A 22554-nucleotide genomic window follows, 5' to 3' on the forward strand; every position below is an offset into this window, starting at 1 on the left:
ATGCGCATTCCTCCGCGCTGTTGCTTGGTAATGCGCCTCAGTGGTTCAATTAACTCTCTCTACCTCTTAAGCTCTATAGCGATGTAAATGCCACTATAATATTTGTATATGGACTTATGCTGTGCTGTACTCCACAGAGAGCTTACAGTGATTTATCTTATGCAAATGGGATTCAGCTGACAGTATACCTCTATAATATTGCTCTAATGTTCCTATAGCGTTCCATAAATTCACTGACTAGACAACACTTGTAGTGTTGTTGTGATATTTACATTTTTTATTTTATTATAGGACAGTCATTTTTCTAATTTGTTCACACATTCATATACTCATTTAGTCCAAATCCAGTGGAATGTTATAACAGTAAATTCTGCACCAAACAGCATCAAAAGTTGAATAATTTTACTGTAAACCCCAGCAGGCTTCTACGTTCACCGTATGGTCCGAATGGGTCTCTCCTCTGTCGTCCATCACTGCTGGATCAATGTGTGTACAATCCCATGCTCACAGGAGACCAATCTGCCCCTAATGAAGACTTTTGATTCATTTAGCAACACTTTACAATGCTCCTGGATACTGTGATGGAGAGCAGTTAGTGCTGGCCTCACTGGTAAACTGCAGCCCCATTGATTGCACTTCATCATCCTGTGGAGAACAATGTGAAAGCCAGCGTTCCTCGCTCTCCCACCTCATTACCCAAATTTGTTTTCAGTTAAGTAGATTCTCCTCTGTTGCTTGAAACAGCTTGATTTTTTGTGTTTGTTTTTTTTTTGTTTTTTTTTTTATTTGCCACTTGCAGCAGGCATGACTGAGGATTATTTTATGTTTTGAAGGAAATTTATAATTTGAAACTCCTCGCCTCAGTGGCAGTTGCCTTCAGTCTCTGTGGCATCAAAATATATATCCACAACTAATGCATCGAAAAGCTGCTTTTCTTCTTTTCTTTTTTTTTTCACAAATTTAAATGCTACGTATCTGGAACCACAAAACAAGTTATCACAGTCAAACACATTTCTTCTCACCAACATCTTTAGACCCGCTTCGTATTGTTTAGTGTATTTTAAAGGGTGACCAAGCAACAACACACTATTTCAGAGATAAACGTGATGCCGAGGTCTGGGTTTTGGGGATATGTGTTAGTGCATAGATAATCGATGATGCCCCCTGCCTGGCCTCGGGGCGCGCAAGACAAGCTGTCGGCATGAGTCAGACCAATAGAATCAGTCACACTTGAGAAGTGAGGTGTGGAGGAGCAAGACAAGCCTGTCTACATACAATGGGTTTCTGGATGTATTGACTTTTGTGCAGGAACCCCCCATCGCTCCACCCACCCATGTTGCCGGATCTCTGGTGAAACCATAAATTTGGTCCCCTGGCCTCATCAATCCATCCCTCCTTCCATGCAGCTGCTTAATCCTTATTTCATCTAGGCCTTAACAACACACATGCTTAATTCTCATCAGGGTGGCCTCTCCTCACTCTCAGACATTGATTTCAGTTACAAAACCCACCAGAGAACATACAGTCAGCTTCTGTCCCACATTTGCACCCTATTGATCGACAGTTTAAATCTTACTGGGTGGTCTAACTAAAGGTGGATTTGCTATCTATGTATCGTGTCTGGAATATCAGTGCAATGGTTGCTCGTTTTATTTTTTTGTGCATGTGAATTATGATGACATTTTGAGAGAAAATTCTACCCTAAATCTCTTAAGCAACTCAATGACTTTGGATTTGTGGGCTCAACATGTATTTCTTCTTGGCTTTTTGTAAGTAACTGACCAGACATTTATTTCAGACACAGATTCCTCTGAATGTGAAATTTTTCCAGAGTAAAAACTTTGCAGGTTCTATTTTGTCGGGCAAAAAATCTACAACACTATTTTATCTGCCAACTGTAGCATCATTTTATTTAACAGATGTGACTCCGGTGTCTCTTTTTGACTGGTAAAACTTTCTCTGCTCTCTGGTCCTTGTAGTATCTTTTCATGAGCTTTTGCATCACATGGTCTTCATCAGTAGATAATTTGATCTTTTGCCATGGAACTGTGATGTTAGAAACTTTCCTTCATCTTGAACACCTATAGGACTTCTCATCCACATCGACTTAAAAGTTAAACTTCATCCTTGACCTTGGAAATAGCAGTTGACAAAAACAATCTCGGCTTATGGTTTATTTAGTTGCTGCTCTTTTCTTTTTTTTTCTTTTTTTTTTTTTGAGGCTGATGTTATAGATGTTGATTTGGATCTATGGTGTATTTTGTCTTTGTAGTACTGTATAGTATAGAATTGAATTACATAATAAGGTGTCCCTAGTATTTTGTAACACACCCTCCCCATAGAGATGAAGCACAATGGCACAGCGAAAAAGTAAACTGGCACACTTCTTTATCCACTCCTTCGTAGTTTTATTTGTTGAACATTGATCGATGACGTATCACATGACGTAACACTGTGCGAGTATCAGCAAATCCTATTTTTAGCTGAGTTGATTCAGCGTCATGTTGTTGAAACTAAGACAATCTTTCATAGGTGTGTTTTTGTAGCTGTCATAACATGTTGCACCTTTGTGCTCAGCACTCATCTTGAAATCAATGGAGAGTAGGGAGAGTGGTTCCCTGGCAACTTTAGGGAACAGCTTGCGTATCCTTGTCACATTGTCATGTGAAGGATAGCCGAGGGCCATCTCAACAGTCTCGGGCTGTCTGTCTGTGAATTATTTATCCAAGAGAGAGACACTGACATTTCCACACCCTGCAAGGACGAGAAAGGATGATGTCTCTCTCAGCGTTTTTCCTCACAGGTGGGGCGAATTTTAATATTTCATTTCTGTGTTTACAAGTTAAGAAGACACAGTGGTTCTCTCTTTAAATGCAATGTATAGGGCTCAGTGTTCAGCCATGCAAGAAACACCTGCAATATGGGATTTACCACCTCAGGAAAAGCTGCTTAAGAGTCACAAGTGCTTGTTCACACTGAATGCTAAATGTATTTCGGCGACAAGGTTATTAGCAACAAGTTTAAAATGATTTTATCACTACGTGGAGCCATTTAATGCTGCCCTTTACACTATTAAGAATTCATTAATTTGAAGTTTTTATTCGAATATTATTTTTTAAAAAAAAGCTTTTGTTTTTGATGATGGGCTTTCTGCCTCAGGTAAAACACATTTCCAAAACAACACACACCTATTTTTCAAATGTATTTGGGGTATTTTTCACCACACAAACTCTGCCAACAACACTGCATAAGACAGAAAAGCTGTTTGATAGAAAGACAAAAAGAAGCATATTGAGACTAAGCATAAACCTCAAAGCTACAGAACACATTGAAGACTCCCCAAGGTCACCACCAGCACCCACTGCTGCTGCGCTTCACTCAATGCAGTCAGCACAATCTCCTGGTTACCACAGCAACTCTGACTACAGGCCTCCTGTAGTCAGTCACCACATTATCAACACATACACGCAGATGGGAAGCAGGGGTGGCTGTAGACATCCACGCAAATACTGTACACACACTCACCCATTGAAGCACACTCATTCATATTCTTGTTCTGGCGTGCACACACGCTCTGGCAAATGCACAATGACAAACAGACGCACTCACTTCCACACAATCATGAACAATCTTATCACTGTTTTCTTCATCTGCCAAATGCTTTTTCTCTTTTCAGTGTGAGCGACGTTGCCTCTTTCTCTGAAGGTTCAAACTTGTCTCCTGGAAAATCGGCCTTTGTGAGCTGTAAATGGGCAAAACCTTGGAAAGAAATTGTTCTAACAAGTTGATTGTTTTTTTGTAATTTTTTTTTTAAATAAAATGTGGCTTGTTTGGTTGCTGCAGGATCTCATGGGGAAGAATCAGCTTACAGATTCTCAGACTAAAAAGCAAAGACCTTTTTACTTTCCTGCAGGTTTTTCCCATTGTTATCATCATATTTATTTTCTCTGGCTGATGCAGGTGCCGCCATGATATCTTAAGATTCCCGTGCCTTTACTCCAGCACTAAGATGAATTTTAGGGGCATTTTATTGATGTTTGTATCCTGCTCTAGAGTCACTGCACAGGTGTTGCAGCCACTGCTTTTGACTCAGTTTTGCCACTTGCACACTTGAAAGGTCACATCTCATATTGTGTCCGACTATCAGGCAGCTTTTTTATTACATTTCACCACTTTGTGTCTTAAAAGCCCCTATATAACCGCACCCTGGAAGGAAATCCATCGTGATTCACGCTCCATTCTTTCCCACACACTCCACTGAACTGGATTCACATTATACCAACTTTTCCTTTTCCGAGACTTGGCTGCAATTTTTCCTACTCTATACTATATCTGGTGTTTGTGACATTTGAGTAATTTGTCATGAAGCGCTAATGTCTGACTCATAAGTCACCCTTGTAATAAACGCCTCCCTATGTGTTCCCAAGGTCCTAACAATGCATTCACGAGATATAAAGCTGCAGCCTTTTTAGGCAGCCTCAGCAGAAAAAAAAAAAGAAGCTTTTTGTACAAACTGTGCGTGTCGTGATGGACTTATTTGTACCGCTATCTTTGAGTGAAGCCTTATCGCCATTGTATGTTGTGAGCACAGTATTTAGACAAAGACAGAGTGGAAGTAAGAGATTTATTTCAGTTATTGCTTCTCTGCCCCTATTCTCATTTCTTCTGCACGAATCCCCTCTTTCGTTTCCTTTTTATCATATGAACGTCAGAATGATGAAGGTTATTATTAAGTTAATTGTGAACTAGGATGCTCTGATACAGGGCTCGCAATCACGCAGCTCGATAACAAAGTAAAGGAACATTTTACTTTGGATCCTAGCCATGGTTTTCCATTTCCTAATGTCTGTGATTTGATTATACATCCATTAGTTCACTGGCAATCATGTCTTTGCCAGTAGGTCACAGCTCCATGTTGGCTCTCCAGTAGCTCCCCAGCAGCACATATGCCTGATCAACCAATAAGAAGGCATTCTTTAGCATGTAGGGCAGGTATAGTTAGGTTTTGATGTAAACGGCACCGTGTTCATTGAAGCCCATGTTGCGTCTGCAGATGGTGTGTCAAAGAGATGAAAGTGGAACTGGAGCATGTTGACCTCATTTGATCAGGCTTCCTTTTTTGAAGATACTTTGAATCCACTTGAGAAAGAAAAAAGCAAGGTGATGATTTGATTGAAGCTGAAACAGTCGATTTTAAGCAGACACACATAAAATTCCCTAGTTCCAACTTCCAAAGGTGAATATTCACTGCTTTATTAAGTTTTCTTTTATATTAAACTGAATATTTTAGTGTTGTGGGCTGTTAGGCAGATGAAGCAAGACATTTATATACACTATGTCAACTTGGGTGTGTGGTGGACGTCTTTTTTACTATTTACATTTTCATGGATAATTAATTGTGAAAATAATCAGCTGATAACTGTTAGTTGCAACCTAAGATTTGATAATGATTAGGGCTGCAACTAAAGATTGTTTTGATGACTTATTGATGAATTGTTTGGTCCATAAAAATGCCACAGTGTGGTAAAAAAAAAAAAAAAAACTCCCATCACCCCATCCCAGATTAGATGGTAACATGTTTAAATTGAACAAATGAATGTTTGGCTTTTTTGATCAACAAATGATTGAAATAATGTTTAATGGTCAAGTGCCTTATTGATTAATTTAATAATTGATTAATAATAGTGACATTTATAAAACATAAATCAAGTTTTTAAAGCGTTAACAATCCATATCTGAAATATTAAAGGACCACAGTGAGTTTTTAGTGAGAGATTTGCTTTGATGCCAGCAGTCATTGTTATTGTGTATGGGATTTCTCATTCAGAGGATATCCCACTTTGAAATAGAAGTCATGTCACATCCACTCAAGCATATACTGTATCACGCAGCACGGAGAGGGTTGAAAGCTCAGTTTATCAACAGCATCTCAAAACGAAGACTTCTGAGGTCTGCAGCTGACAGCGTAACAAGGACGGGGTACTGTGGGTTCTTTTTAGCTGCTTTTGAAACAATCCCCTGCTTAGCACTACCTTTATCTCCACTCCTGAAGGATTAAATGCATACAGCTAGAAAGTGAGAGTTTACTCGAGGGTCAGTATACAAAGTTAGGCTGAGATGTGACCTAACTATTCCTTTTCTCTCATGTGTTGTAGCTAAAATCACTAAAATCCTTGTTTCTTTGTGTGTGTGTGTGTGTGTGTGTTTTTTTTTTTCAGATATTCACACGCTATTCTCAATGCTACACCTTTAATTCAGGCCAAGATGGACGACCCCTGTTGGTGACGATGAAGGGTGGGATGGGCAATGGCCTGGAGCTGATGTTGGACATCCAGCAGGACGAATACTTGCCTGTATGGGGAGAGACTGGTAAGCTTACCTGGAGGACACATCACATGAAACATCCCATCCCCAGCTCTGAAGACCTCAGCTAAAACTACAAGATTGGTGTTTATGTTTGGCCTGAAGCGAGGACTTGTGTTGAAAAGAGATTTTTTTTAAATCAATTAAACACCAAAGTGGCCTCTTATTTTCAGTGCTGGTGCTCTGAGAAATCTCAGGGGAAAAAAAGCTATCACAGGGATTCCCCTCTAATCCCCGAGCTGGAGGCCTGACTAGGCTGAATTGCACTCTCTGCAAACCCTTTTGATGTAATTGTAAAACCCTAAATCCATTTAGTATAGTGAACATGTGCATACTCTAGGCCAAATAAGATACCATTTTGTTTTATCTGTAGCAAATTTACACCCAGTGGTGCCCCTGAAATGTGAAGTTCTGTGAAATTTTCTCTCCACTTTCATTAATCATGAGTGATGATCCGGAAAAATACACGCTCTGATCAATGGATTTGAAATGCCCTTGCTGTGTCAGTGGATAATATCGACTAAACTATTTAACGACAGATGGATATTTTTTAGGAGAATTTTATTGCATTGTAATATAATTGTATCACTTGTCATTTCGGCATCAAGTACACATGAATCAAAGCCATAGAACCAATTGCCCAATATAAAATCAGTGGGGGCCAGAGGCTGCTCCATTCAGGGTCGCCCCCTCATTAACACAGTGGAGTCTCCTCGGCGCTGCTCCAGGAGACCCTGCAACTCTGATTTTAATGCTGCAGCACATGCTGCTGTGTGTTTGTATCAATATTTTATATGTACTGGGAAATGAATGTAAAGAGAGTTCAGCATGGTCAGAGAAACACTGTGCTCACAATCATCATTAAACACAGGAAGCAGAGAGCTGTGGTCTGAATGTAATATTTAAATATAAAGCTGTATCTACTCCGAGCCTAAATGGTTTTAATAATATTAATATTAAATGTTCTTTATGTAAGATGAATAAATAATTAAAGGCTTTCACAAGAGGGGATGTGGTGGAAACCTAAGGATGCAGTAACTACAATACACACAGTCGTATACTTTAGTCACATACTTTTTATTATTAAAGATTATTTTAGTAGTTTGTCATCATTGTTTATATAATTGTCAGAGTAACTTTTTGTAATGAACTTTAATGACTTCACAAATGTTCTATGGTTTATTTTTTTCCTGGGAGATTAGTATGTAGTTTTCAATATACAGTGTTTCATCCTGAACATTCAAGTTTAAAGGAGCTATTTGTAAGTTTTGCTATTGCCTCATAGTCAATGTTAACATTAAGAGCTGTTTACTTACCACTCAACAAGAAATGTTGCAAGTTAAGTATCAAACTTAAACCCTTTACTCACCAAGAGCTGTCTGCAGCAGTGGAAAGCAACGCCAATGTTAAATCTTGTTTTGCATCTATTTCTATCACTTCTTTTCTTCTACTTCTACTAAGTTAGCATGCTAACCAGCTAGCCCTGGCCTGGCCAGCCCATCTAATCACTTTCTAATACAGAGTCACTGTTGTGTCTAGTTTGCCCTGCAGAAGTAGCGCTGCTCAGAGGACGTATTATAAACCTGGTCCTGACAAAAAGTGGCGTTCGGCAGCAGAAAAAACTTACAAATAGCCTTTTTTAAAGTCAGTTTTATTGCGTATATATTAGAAAGTGGTGGAAATTTTGAAGATCGCTGTCTAAATTTCAGTTAGGAAAAATCTCAGCCCACCAACTCATTTAATATCACACGATTGTTTTTACAAAAACTTGACCTGTTTGTCATTAATGCCAAATGAGACAGACTGGCTCTTCATTAGTCCTATTATAATGGCCTTTATTACCAGTTTTTAATCTGGCTGGATGCTGTGCAGTGCATGATGTGCCATACAAACACCTGGGGCCTCATTTATCAAACCAAGCGTAATTCACGTTCAGAGTGTGTGTGTGTGTGTAAGAACTGTGTGTAAGAACAAGAAAATTGGTATTTATCAAACATGTACATGCACAACTGACCGCTGACTGTTCTACTTCCATGTGCTTGTACACATACATTTACATACAGAATCAACCCCTACTAAGCCAACCAAAGTCCTAGTATCCTTAATGTGAAGTTACTTGCTGGCATGGCTGACAGTAGAGTTGGGGATTGTGTGTATTTTAGGAATCGGTTTTCCGATGATTAAACCTGTGTATCACTGGGGTGGTCAGGAGAGGTTCTGAATTTTACACACATTTTCAAGCACAAGAAGAAAGTGATAAATCAGTTCTGTGTGTAGAAATGTGTGTATACATGGTTTAAGCACAAAACTCTGCATACACATGGTTGATAAATGAGGACCCAGATCTAAACTTGATATTCATCTATCCATTTTTTCACACTGACTTATCCTCTATGGGGTTGCAAAGTGCCGAGGTATATCCCAGCATGCATTAGGTGAGAGACAGGTTACTCTAGGGACAGGACGCCTGCACATGAAAGTGTCAGTCTAACACATATAAACACTCACATTCACACCTACAGGCAGTTTAGAGTCTTAACCTCACCCGACCTGCTTGTCTTTGGGCTGTGGGAGGAAATATGAGCGCCCAGAGGAAACCCAGGCAGACCTAAGTAGAACATACAAACTCACAATACTGCTGGGCATGTTGGTTTAGAGATAACCACTGAGCCTCCTCTCCTGCATTAGTCAGGATCAAATAATCACAAGAGAGCACAGCAGGATACAATAAGAGAGAAATCCAAGAAAATGTGTGTTGGCGAGTGTGACAGGGTTATAATTTTCTTGTTAAAACCACCCCTGGTTATATCAACTACTCTGCTAAGAAATGTTATGTTATTGTTGCATACCTGAAATTGTTTCACAACAAATCACAGATAGTGAAATAACTTTGAGGCAGCTGAACATGCTTGTATATTGTCAAGTATGATCACGCTTACATTTCATTCCAAGGTGCAGACTAAATTTCATTACACCAATTGTGTAAGGATGACAGATGGCCATGACTGAAAGATGACATGTGCTTTTGCAAGCAGGAGCTTGGGCACTACTTATGTATATGTGCTGCTCCGAGCCTTAAGCATTCGTCTTGGCAACAGCAGAGAACGTCTTTGTATCCAGCCTCAGAAGAGCAATGTGTAACAGTTAAAGTCTGACGCTCTTTGTTGAAGCTCTCTTGCTGAATTCCAGCCGCATCCCTGAGCTCTTTAATTGAAAATAGTGAGAAAGCCTGGCACTTAGAAGACGATACCAAGTGACAACCGGGGAGGAAAGGCAGCAGGAAACAGACATCCTACTTTATCCCCGAGCCAGCGCTCAAAGGAACTAAATCTTTTGAATACAGCCTGCCATCGCCATGATAAGCAGTGCCAGGTCCCTGCAAATGTGATAGGAATATGTTTGCACAAGCATAGATTTGAGCCACCGTGACATTGTGATGTTCCCCTGATCTTAGTATCAAAGAGGGCCATCTGCTTCATTTAAAATCTATACAGCAGAGTGCTGCAGTGAAGGAAGCTGTCAGCTGTATTGATTTTCCTTTTATCCTCATCATCATTTATTTATTAATTCATCCATTCTTTCTCGCTGCCCCTTGTAGTAAATAAGGCTCCTATGGGAGATGTATTGTCATTAACCGCTCTGCTTAAGAAGTCCATCTCCTTTATCCTTTCACTCTTCATTTCAGCGCAGTGTGTTTGCCATCCGTGCCATTCCATAGGTATAACTAATTAATTTAATAATTAACAATTAGTCCCCATGAATGGTTCTTTCCAGCTCAAATAAGACTTTTTCCAGCTTGTTTTTCACGCACTGGCTGAAACATATTCCTCTACTGCAAAGCCCTTTCTCCATTTGATTAGTAACAAGATTAGTTAGATCATGCAGGCTAATGTGTGCATACAAATCATCAAACTCGTTGTAAATGTCCTAACCTCTTCTTGTCAACAGACGAGACATCGTTTGAAGCAGGGATCAAAGTTCAGATCCATACCCAGGACGAGCCGCCGTTCATAGACCAGCTGGGCTTCGGTGTGGCGCCTGGGTTTCAGACCTTTGTATCCTGTCAGGAACAACGGGTACGTCTTGGGAAAGATGACAGAAATGAAATACAGAAAATACAAGAATATATATCAGCACATTTTGTCGGGGAGAATCTGCAAGTTAATATTTGACTTTTGAATTGAATGCTGAGGATGTCAGAGAGATATCATGTTTGTAAATCAAATAACCACTCCAGCTTTGATAATGATTATTGTAACAATGTTACAAAGTGCTTCAAAAGAACAAACAACACACCAAAGCAATTAAGATGTGCATTAATATAGCCAAAGTCATTGCTGCATTATAACATAAAGGTTCAAAGTGAGCTTCAAGTGGAGGTTTAAAGGAAGTCATTGATGCAGCAAGGGGAATTTCAGTAGCAAGGCTGTTTTAGAGTTTGGGGGCCTTGACAGCAAATGCACCATCAGGGGACTGCCGGCAGATTTCTGCTGCAGTTATACATACAGGCACAAATGTGTGTTGGACATGGAGTGATTAAAATGTAATGAGTAAAACCTCAGAGAATAATGAAACATACAGTAGTTTATCTTTAAATTCTGATGTGTTAAATGATCCAAACATAACACGTGTCATCGACACAGCAATGAAAAAGAAATGGTGTTATTTGACCAAATCTGCTTATATCTTTGAGCCAGGTCTGGACAATACAAACTGCGTCTTTCATCTGGTCGTGTATATGTATGTATGTATGTAGCATTCACCTCAGCAGCAATGCAGCCTCTCTCTCCTGTTAGTATCACCCATTTTCTAGTCTTCACATACATGGTGGTGTATGTCAGCATGGCTAGTATTAATGATATTATTATTCATTTGTCATTGTCTTTACTAAGCTGTTTCTTACTTTTGAAAACTTTTCACTGGGCAAATATGTTTCAAGTGTCAAAATCAGTTTTCAAAGCTGCTTTTTTTGTCCCAGATGCTGGTCACAATATGTCTACATGGGCACTTACAAAACCTAGATTTCACTACAAAATTGTCTTGCAACATCTTATCTGGTGTGAACATACTGTCGCTCACCTGTTACAATGGCCTGCAAAATCAGTGATGTATGATGATTTGTGGTGTTTTGAAGCGTCCAGCATGGCCCAGGTGACCCTGCCAGGGTTGATCAAGCCCTGGACTGTGTCCCAGTAGCACTCACAGTCTACTGCTCACTCCCCTTGATGCACAACCATCTGGAGGATCTTTCTGCTGCCTCTGAGGCGCTCCTGAGGGCCCTGCCCTTGTCTGCCCCCGTCTCTCCCAGCAGACAGACTGAGAGCTTTACTGAACTTTCCCGAGCAAGTCAGTATCTCAGTCATTTGAAATTTAAACAGTGAGGACTAGCTGTTCTGTTTGAGAGCTTATCCGAAACTCTCTCTCTGTCACTTGAAACAATGTCAAGGCAGATGTTACACATTTTGAATATATCTAAAGCTCCATCATGTGAGATTTTTTTTTTTGAATATTGAATCTTATATTCCTTTTAATGTGAAAAGGTGGATAGTACTGAAAACACTGTCACCCAACTCTCTGCTCTGCTCAGATTGTAACCACTGTTAGCTCACTGGTTTTAGTTTTCTGGTTCACACTCAGACAGCATGGTTATCACAGAAGTCACAGAACAAACTGGAGGAAACTGGAAACACAGTGATGCTTCTGTTCACACACAGCAACATGGCCAATAGTGCTGTCAACATACTGTATAACAAGTCCACTGACCCAACACTGAATGGTACTTATTTATTTACTTATTTTCCTCTGTTACAAACGTTTCCAAACAGTAACGTGATGATCAAACTGAACAAGTAGATTTACTCCATTGCTGCATTGTTTTGAGGCACCTGTACTTTGTTAGTATTTCCATTTTTTTGTTACTTTATACTTCTATTTATACCACATTTCCACATTTTAGAGGAAAATATTGTGCTTTTTACTCACTACATTTGTCTGACACTTGTAGTTACTAGTTACTTCTCAGATTAAGATTTTACACGGTTCAGTCTTTCACAATTCATGGTATACTATAAGGTAGTGTTGCTTCCTATTTGCAGAAAAGCAGCGTGTGGTTGGGGCCCCTTCTCAAAGTTCACAAGTCTGTGAATTGTTAGCATCTCCACCAAAGAGACATTTCCCCTCTAAGCGTCTCAGATGGTTTCATTTTAATAACTTTTTCAGGTCCAAAGTAGTAAAAAGTATCATTTAATATTTCACAAAAAAACAAGATTACAGAGAAGAAAAAAACTGAATACAGATTTGTTTATCAGAGCTTTGTTTTTTCCTTCTTTCCTTCCCCATTAATCATCTCAGGACCCCTCAGATTTATCTTGTGGCTGTTTGGAGGGGACCAAAACCTGGGACTGTGAACCACTAGACTAAGCTGTGTAACAAGCTATAGCAGTAGGATGCTACTTGCATGCATTATGATATCAGTATAAATTTAATAAATTCCCATATAAGAATAGATCACTCATGGGGGACATTTTTTGCAGATCTACTACTTTTCATACCTTAAGTGCATTTGCTGATAATACATTTATACTTTTACTTCTATTTTATTAGGTAAGATTTTAGATCCAGTGCTTTGACTTGTGATGGAGCATTTTACATTTGTTGTTTTGGTACTTTTATCCATATCCACAATTGTGATTCACTGTACATGGGCCTCAGTGATCGAGCCACACAGCAGCATAAATATTTGTCACTGGCACCCTGTCACCCTGTTCGAGGCTTTCGTTGGACTCTAGGGAGTTTAAATGAGGCGTCCTACATGGTAAGCACTGAACTACCAGCAGTAATGCTGTGTTTTGAAAGATAAATGCTCCTCTTCTTTCACACAAAGGAGGTTGAAAACATCATTTTGACTGCGAATCAATCATGTGTTTCACATAGAAGGCAAAAAGTCTGTCACAGACACATCAATAACCTGACAGGACAGTTGAATTGACAGCTACTTTTTATTCTTTTCTTATGATGAAGGCAGAAAAGGCAGTTTTGATAGCTGGAAATCAAACGCTGAGCCTCCAGTATTATGCTTCTAAACCGCCAATCCCACAATGCAATTGAAGGGACAGCTCAAGTCTGTGGGCCCCTCTGAGACCTTTGTATAGTTGCACACTGAGTGCCTCGACATTATTAAGAAACACAGCTTGCAGAAGTATCTTGCTCAGTGAAATGAAGTGTATGTAGGTTATTCCTCCGAACTGTGCATAATTCTGCAAGGTGAGACGGCAAGCATGCAGCCAGACAAATCATATACTCTGGGCCCTAATATGCTACAGAACCATGTATAATGAAGGGAGGAGGGAAAGGGATGGATTTAGGGAGTGATCTCAGTCCTTCCACGTTCACACTACTGGTGAGTGTCTTCCAGTGTCGGCGGGCTGCAGCAGGATTTTGCATGCTGCCAATGTCGCGTCTGCAGGAGACTGTTCCTCTTTGTTTTTCTCTCTTTCTCACTAGCTCCTTTACTTTTCCCGTCTCCAGCAGTCATTACAGTTCTTTTAATACAATTACTCTCTCTTTAATATGATTCTCTCCTCTCCGTTGCTCTCTCTCTTTCTGTCTATATTTATTCATTTATTTCACTGGCTGGCAGGCTCCCTCTTCATTAATCTAATGCAGTTTGCTCACATTCATTCAGCTCCCTGCTTCAGCAGTCTTGTAGTGTAAAACTGTTGGGGGATTTTTCATTCGGCCAAACTGTCACTCACCATGATCCCACAAAAGAGAAATCTGCAATTTCCCACTGTTAAACGTATAAAGCAAAAACTTCAAAATGTTTCTTCTCCCAGCTTTTTTCCACCCTCCTCTCTCTCTCTGCCCACTGAGTCTTGCTGACTCCTTCCTTTCTACCTTCTACCCTTTTGTTTGCACCCTCTCGCTCAGTTAATGAAGGGGGAATTGAGGTCGCAATCTTAACATGATTTGTTTTCTTCTTCATGGTCGTTAAACAGCTAACAGCACACTAAAATGTCCTTTAAATCTCATATGCCAGATTCACTTTTGTCCAGGCAGAATTGAGCTTTTGCACAGGTTTAACTATTGGGAAGTAATGTTGCCACAAGGTGGTTTAGCAGATCTCTGTGCATGAGAGAACCATTATTATAAGTCATGTGGCTCCTCCAGTAGGTCTAATCCATGTGATGAGGTGAATAAATACACAAGAACCTATTATTGATTATCACATTTTACCCAGCTCTGATGGCTTTTATGTTATGTTTGACTTTGGGAAAACGTCCTTCATGTGAAAATTAGCAGAAGAATCATTATAGTCCCCTGATTAGATTTGAGTTTGAGTTGAGTGTGCCGTACTGTATATGTGCATGTGTATGAATACTATATGTACCTGTTGACCATCGCCTTGAGTTATTAGTAAGCAAATCCAGTACGCGACACACGTGGCTGCCTCTTGCACTCCACTACAAATTGTAAAATGCAGCTCCCTAAATCACAACAGTGGCCTTTAATTTATTGCTATGTGAGCACTCAGCGATGCACCTTCTGGACTGATGAGACGAAAACACACGGGCTGTTTTTATAGATTCCTACTTCATTTTTAATGCAGCAAATTTTGCCCTTCTTTTTTTTTTCAAAGGCAGCTGAAATGTAAATGAATGGTGCTAATATTTCAATATAATATGCAAATTGTAAAATGCAGTCTGCTGGAGTGGTTTCAGTTTGCTTTCTTTTTTTTAGATGAGCAGTATAGTGCAACCTCAAGTGTACACTGGGGTTTGGTTCGAAGGAGGACGTGTATATATTTTTAATAATCAGTAAGAGTAAAAAAAAAAGGGTTAGGAAAAGAAATATGAAGGATAAAAATTCAAAGATAAAAACAGTAATTAAAATGAAAAACTGTATATTGGCATTATAGATAGATTGATATAGATAGATAGATAAACTTTATTGTCAATATATTAAATTATAATGATAAAAACTGTAATACAACTACACTGCAACAAAGAAGTACCAAACATTAAAATAGGTACAAATAAGAAAAAATGCATGTGTGGGTGGGCTGTATAATTTTGTAGTATGTGAAACATAAAATGTACATGTGTCACAGTTGTAAAGCAAATTACACAATACAGTTTTGTTGAGTGCATATATTCAATTTCACAGAGTGGTGCAAAAGATTAACAGAGGAAAAGATAAGACAAGGCTGGGGATGACAGAGGTCAAAGTTCACCATTCGAGGGAAGAAGCTTTTCCTCCTGTGTCGGACCATTGGCTCCAGAAATGAGTATATGACTATGACTATATTCGGTGCATGTTCAGAGTGATAGAAAATGTCTATTTGTGGATCAAAACACAAGGAACATGGAATAGCGCTTTTCCCTGCGGCAAAGTTGTTCAGTGTGAAACTCTTGCAACATCACAGCTCTACTACACAGCTGATACTATTCAGTTCCTGCATGAAGAGTGGGCAGTACAATGAAAGCACGGAGGGAAAGTAGGAATAGGAGAAGCGTAGGAGACGAGCTCCCACAATAAGCACCACTATACACACGTATTCACCATGGAGTAAAAACGAGATTTAGCTTCTGTGCCAAATACATTAAATGTGTAATGGCTTTCTCATATCACACAGAGTTACAAGTTTATAATCATGTTGACAAAAAGAGCAAGGTCAAATGGCTCCGTTAACATGGTACAAGGCAGGACCTTCAACATACAGTGTGCTCTATAACTCTTCTCTCTCTTCTAACTGCTTCTCTCTCTCTCTCTCTCTCTCTCTCTCTCTCTCTCTCTCTCTCACACACAGCTGACATACCTGCCTCCGCCGTGGGGGGACTGCAAGGCCACGCCGATGGACTCCGATTTCTTCAGCACTTACAGCATCACAGCCTGCCGGATCGACTGTGAGACACGATACCTGGTGGAGAACTGCAACTGCAGGATGGTGCACATGCCAGGTAGGAACCAGAGGAAGCGTCTCATCGCTGGATATAGATATTCCTATATTTGTTTATAAAGATCTCAAGCATTACAGTGTCTGTTGTTGTGTTTGGAAGTCCTGTCATTTGAAATTGTTGTGACAAAAACAACTCCTAAGCTTTTTGCCAGCGACTGCAGATAATCAAATACTTTCACACTCCAATGAATCGGAAAACTCAACTATTTTCACTTTGTGTTTGTGCAGTGATTACAGCTGGCATTTGCTGTCTACCTCCTACATTTAATCACTGTGTAGTATCTGAGACAGCAAATTGAAAAGGAGTTTGGCTCAGAGGAAACATTGGGATCTGGCCTCAGTTAACCCTCACTCTCCTGTCCAATAAATGTTAATGTCTCTCTCTTCAATCACGGTCACTTTCAGCTGTGTGTTTGCATATAGAAAGCCAGACAAATCTGTCTCTGTGATAATCAGGATTAGCTGCTATCTTAAAGCGATTGTGCAGTTGATTAATGTAAGTCTACAGAGGACTCCCCTGTTAAAAAAATCCTCTGCCCCGTGGATTGTGCTCTGCTCCTATTCATCTCCCCTATCTCCCCTGTCATTAGAAAGATTTTGAAAGAATATGGACCAAAATGGAGTGAATAATTTCAGCTTGGAAATAATTTCCCCCCAACATCTAGGACATGTCTTTTTCCTGTGTTGCCCTGATAGAAGGGAGAGGGATGGCTCATCTGCCGGTGGGAGAAAGATGGAGAGGCTGACAGACACAAATGACAGGCAGCGCAAGTACAATAAAGTTAATGAAATCAATTACAAGATGTGATCAAGTTTGCAACAAATATCCAGTCAGAGGAATGACCCACATACACAGTATCCATAAGGACAGTAATGACAGTCTGAGACGAAATTAATCACAATCCCAGATCTCTTCATCCTTTGTGCGTCTTTGAGACCCTCTTCTTCCCTTGTTCAGACTGTGAACATTGTGTTTCTTCTGCTTGTCCTTAGGAGATGCCCCATATTGCACCCCAGAGCAGTACAAAGAGTGCGCAGATCCTGCCTTGGGTAAGGAGATAACCCAGCATGCTGCTAGAGTGTGTGTGTGTGTGTGTGTGTGTGTGTGTGTGTGTGTGTGTGTGTGTGTGTGTGTGTGTGTGTGTGTGTGTGTGTTATACACATTTCATTGTGTATGTCCCACTGTTCAGAGCCCCTGATCCAAGCTGATAACAGATAATAGTGTTCCTTCAGTTTGATGGTAGCCATTCTCAAATAGTAAACCCCAGGCCTGTCACTGAGGCTCTTCTTTTCTCACACCCCTGTCTCTCCGACGGATACCTTTCAGGCCTTTCATGTCTGTTGCCTGTTTTCTTATTGACTTGTAATCTCTTGCTCTTTCGTGACACTGTCTCACGTGTTCGCCCGTGGCTGCTGCTGCTGGTGTTTCTCCGACTCTGTCAGCGTGTGTCTTCTATCCTTTCTATTTCTTATAAGGGTCTCTGGGCGGCTCTCCTCGTGGCGTCTTTTCACAAGTTTTCTTTGACGCCTTTCACTCTGCTGGCATCTTGTTTGTCATCCTGGGGTGATGACAAGTCTATCTGTCCCCGTGTCTTCTTTCTTTCAATCTCTCCTTCTCTCACTCTCTCTCTTTCTGTCTACTTCATTTTTCAGACTTCCTTGTCGAGAGGGATAATGACTACTGCGTGTGCGAGACGCCGTGCAACCTGACACGCTACGGCAAAGAGATGTCCTTTGTCAAGATACCCAGCAAAGCATCAGCCAAGTATCTTGCGAAGAAATTCAATAAGACAGAGCAGTACATAGCGTAAGTCCCATTTTGATGTCTCATTTAACCAGGGATTTTTCACATTTCATAATATGATGTAATGAAACAAAATGTGTCCAAATAAATGACTGCAATTAGAAAATTGGAGAGAATTGTTTTGCCTGATGTAATGAAAAGCAGTGGAACACATTCATTGCATTTAACATCAATTTGATTAGTTTTTTGTGACTTTCCATTTCCCAAATTTATAAGGTACACCTGGCTTAAACAGTCCTGCAATTAATCCTACTTTTATGATGGTTATAATGTTCAGTTTTTGCCGAAACTGTTTTATAGAGGTGATGATTCAGTTAAACAATAATTTTAGAGGATGTGGCTTGTGGTGCTGTTGAACTGTATGTCATTACGCAGAGATGTGTAATACATGGTGACCTCACAAAACACATAACTCAAGAATTCATACGCTAATTACGACACATGTAATATGTAATACAAATGTCTAATAGGATTGAATTAATGAAGTGATGACATTTCATATCCAGACGGTCAAAGATCAATTTTATTATGATGTCATAATGTTCTGCAAAAACACTTCTGGCCTTTACCCAATGCTGTAATTCAGGAAGGGGAGACTGTGACCATTTCAGTTTTCTAATTCTAAATGTGCTCATTTGTACTTCAAAGACACCACAAAAAAAGGTTCCCTTCCTAAAACACAGCTGAAGTATTCTATCATCATCCATCTAATAGAACTCATCAAAAAATTTACATTTTATCAAAACTACAGATCTTATATCATCTAATAATTAACAACAAAACATGTAATGGACTTCATCTTCATCAGAAAAATGTACAACAGCAGTGAAAGCACTGTAAGAGCCAAAGCAATTAATGGTAATAAAATAAAAAACAAAGTTGCAGTTGAAATGTAACATGTTATGTCTCCATTGCATTGTGGGCGAGTGCTTCTGCTGTTCTTACCCTCTCTTCTGTGATGGACTTTTTCCTGTGTCATTGTTTAGCCATACAGTTCTCAAATGTATTATGTGGTCTAGGTTGTGAGCAACTAAAACCTGGTGTTTATCATTGTTGTTATTGGATTAAACTACTTTCGTACACAAACACCATTAAAGATGCATTGTATATCTCTTGATACAAGGTCACATCATCGGTGTCATTTAACAGGATGAATGAGAAAAAATATGCCTTCTCTACATGATAGAATTGAAGTGTTTCGAGATTGATTTCCCTTTAGGCAACTTGCATGAAGGCTGCACAGTAACAGCTGTAACCAGTTCACTTTCTCAAACCAGGATTTTCTCATCGAGATGTGGAAATAGAAAGAGGAGTTTCCATTCAGAGCTTAACTTGATTAATCAGCCAAGTATTGAGTGTTTCTTTGCCAAATGTACTGAAAAGATCAAAAGTAGTTCAAGGAAATGAGGAGAGGGTACAATAATAGTTGAATCTTTTATCTATCATTCCCAGCAGAGCTGTTGAAGACAAGATAATTACACCATATGTAGTCAGACCGCTGCAAAAACCTTTCACTTCTCCCCTCTGAAAGTTGTATTCAATTCCCTATGGATAGATGTTAGTCCATCCAGGTCATTTTTTTTGACTGGCCATATTTCCAAGCGATGTCAGTCTGATGAACATTAGCTGGAAGTATTCTGGTGTCCAGGCTGCGGAGTGTTTAGTGGTGTGAAACTGAAGTCTGAGACAGTGAACTGTCTTTCTGCTGGGATCCATAACTCGACAGCTTCATGGTCTGTGGATTGTAGCTCTGATCAGATGTATTGCAGGTTACTTACTCACAATAAGCACACCTGACAGCAAAAAAACATCTTTCAAACTGCAAGATGACACCGAACACAGATGGGCCTACAAATCAGGAGAGAACACCCAGGAATGTCAGCAACAACAAGACATAAGCCACCTATTCAATGATTCACAACCAGGGCCACTTGTACCCTAGGGGGTCACTATTTGTTGCTAGGCAGTACGTGGAAAGATTGTAGAGAAGCTCAACTGATAAGAAAAAAAATATATCCACATATTGAGTCAACACCTGTGTTGGTATTTTGTAGGCATGAAAACAAGTTAGCAAGCAAGCAGAGAGGTCTGAACAAGTACTGGATGAATGGTTGAAATAGATAAATAGTTAAAGTAGTTTGTCGAAAGATGCAGAGAAATGGCTGAGCTGGGCAGCTTTATAGTGATGGATCAACAGTTGAAACAGCTAAAAGTGAAAAAGAATATTAAATACATAGTTCACATAGTTAAAATAGTGGATAAACAGATCTCCATGTCTCCATTATCAGATGTAATTTGCATTTGGTCGTTTCAACTCAGCCTTCAGCTTTTCTACCAGATTTTCTTTTAAGACTGACAGATCATCACATGTCTTGACATAAATTTAAGTAATAAAACAGTGCACCAAGTGCAAAAAAAAAAGAAACTACAAAGTCGACTTGCGGTTTTGATCTCAACTCCAGTGGGGTGTGAAGTCTGACTCGGCCCACAGAGAGGATATTCAGGAATCAAAATAATAGTCTGCCGCGCCCTGGGCATTTCAACTAATCCCCATTCTTTTACTCTCTGCTGAAGCCACATGGTTTAGACATTAACACAGTACAAAAGCAAACAACTGTCATCATTTCCCTTGTATTCCTCATTGATCAGGCCCACCTTGGGGAAATTAGTTAGTGATGACAGGTTATTTGCTAAACTTGATGCATTTGCCCTGTTATCTGCAGGAAGTGGCAGACTCACCAGTCATCTTCTCCGCCTGAGGACTCTGATTAAAAAAAAAAATAATAAAAAAAAAGTCTATAAAATGCAAACTGAGACGTTTGATTATGTGACTTAAGACTGTGCGCTTCCCTCTCTGTTTACAGTGATAACATTCTGGTTCTGGATATCTACTTTGAAGCGCTGAACTACGAGACCATTGAACAAAAGAAAGCCTATGAATTGGCAGGCCTTCTGGGTAAGGAAATGGCTGTCAAGTGTGTTCTTGGGAATAGATAATATGCTGTATCCAACATGACAGATGCTTTTTATTCAAAGTGACAGTAACGCAAGTGCTTGCATTTTTATAATAGGTGCTCAGGTCCCAGAAGACACACAACTGTCTCTTTAAACTATCTTGGCTTTTCAACTACATTTTGCAAACATCTGTGTTTTCTATTCCATTTGTCACCTTTAAGATGAAAACTTTTTCAAACAAGCCGACCTCTTTTTCATATGAATGCACAGAGATGATCTCCATCTCTGTTATATATAAAGGCACCATTTTTGCTGTCTTTTTTGTCCAGGTGATATTGGAGGTCAGATGGGCCTTTTCATTGGAGCCAGCATCCTGACCATTCTCGAACTCTTTGACTATCTATATGAGGTAAAATATCTCTTTCCAGAACATCTGCCATCATTATCTGCAGCCTCTCACTTAGATAAAAACATCCAGTGCAGTGTATTGCTTTTGGAAATTTGCGCAGCCCCTGTATTATAGAATTACTTGCTCACAAAATAGAGTTTTTCACACAATTTTACCATCTGCACAAGGATGTGTTTTAGTGAGCATGACGAACACTCTGTCCCTCACAACCCTGTAGCCCATCTCTGTGCGACGCGCACTCACACACGCACACATCTTAACAGCAGCAACACTGAATACATTAACATTTTGGATGTATTATATTTTAGATTAGTCGGGATGTCTCTGTCCATTCTCATTAGAGTAACTCTATGTTGCATGGTTCCTCTTTGTTTTCTCTTCTACCAGCAATGGAGAGAGGTTTTTTTGTGTGTGTGTGTGCCCTTGATTTAAGCTGCGAACATGTGTGAGTGAAAAGCAGCACCTTCTCATGTGCAGGATCGATGGGGAAACATATTTATAGATACATAAGATAAGTCTCATTTGAATTTCCATTTGCTTTATCCTTCAAAACTACAAAATGGATAGGCTTGAACTCTATAAGGCACACAAAAGAGAGTATTTGAATGTTCTCCAGAAACAGAGGGAAAAAAATTGTGTTTTGAGCCCAAAAGGTTAGTAATGGGTGTTCTTGCCTATTTTCAGGTGATCAAGTACAAGCTGTGCCGATGCGTGAAGAAGAAACACAAAGGCCGCAACAACAATGACCGGGGAGCTGTGCTGAGCCTGGATGATGTGAAACGCCATGTCAGTAGGCTGCTTCTAAGTACTTCCACTGTGTCACACTGCATTTCTTTGACAGGGGCACACTCTCTTCTTTGTCTTCACTGATCTCAACCGCAGATGTTGTGAAGGAGGAGGACGAAACGGTGGAGGTGGTGATGGCGGGGAGGAGGAGGAGCAAACGAGAGAGTGAGGAGATAGAGGTGGAGGAAGCCAGGGGAGGAAAAGACTTGAGCGACACGAAAAGGGAGCAAAGAAGAGATTGGGATGAGAAAGAAAATTGAGAGAGAGGAGTAGGAAAAC

General features: G+C 39.9%; 1 protein-coding gene across 1 annotated transcript in view; it reads left to right on the plus strand.

Annotated features, from left to right (window-relative positions):
- The window catches only part of LOC111233613 (acid-sensing ion channel 1B-like), a 44295-nt gene that overhangs the window by 20843 nt on the left and 898 nt on the right, over positions 1-22554 (plus strand). The window contains exons 2-9 of the mRNA XM_022761470.1: positions 6219-6369; positions 10312-10439; positions 16172-16322; positions 17315-17371; positions 17975-18128; positions 20990-21081; positions 21410-21489; positions 22174-22275. Coding sequence (XP_022617191.1) covers positions 6219-6369; positions 10312-10439; positions 16172-16322; positions 17315-17371; positions 17975-18128; positions 20990-21081; positions 21410-21489; positions 22174-22275 — 915 coding nt within the window. The remainder of the gene's footprint in view (positions 1-6218; positions 6370-10311; positions 10440-16171; positions 16323-17314; positions 17372-17974; positions 18129-20989; positions 21082-21409; positions 21490-22173; positions 22276-22554) is intronic.

This window comes from Seriola dumerili, unplaced genomic scaffold, assembly GCF_002260705.1.
Source record: "Seriola dumerili isolate Sdu_G_001 unplaced genomic scaffold, Sdu_1.0 BDQW01000409.1, whole genome shotgun sequence".
In the NCBI taxonomy this organism is placed as follows: Eukaryota; Metazoa; Chordata; class Actinopteri; order Carangiformes; family Carangidae; genus Seriola; species Seriola dumerili.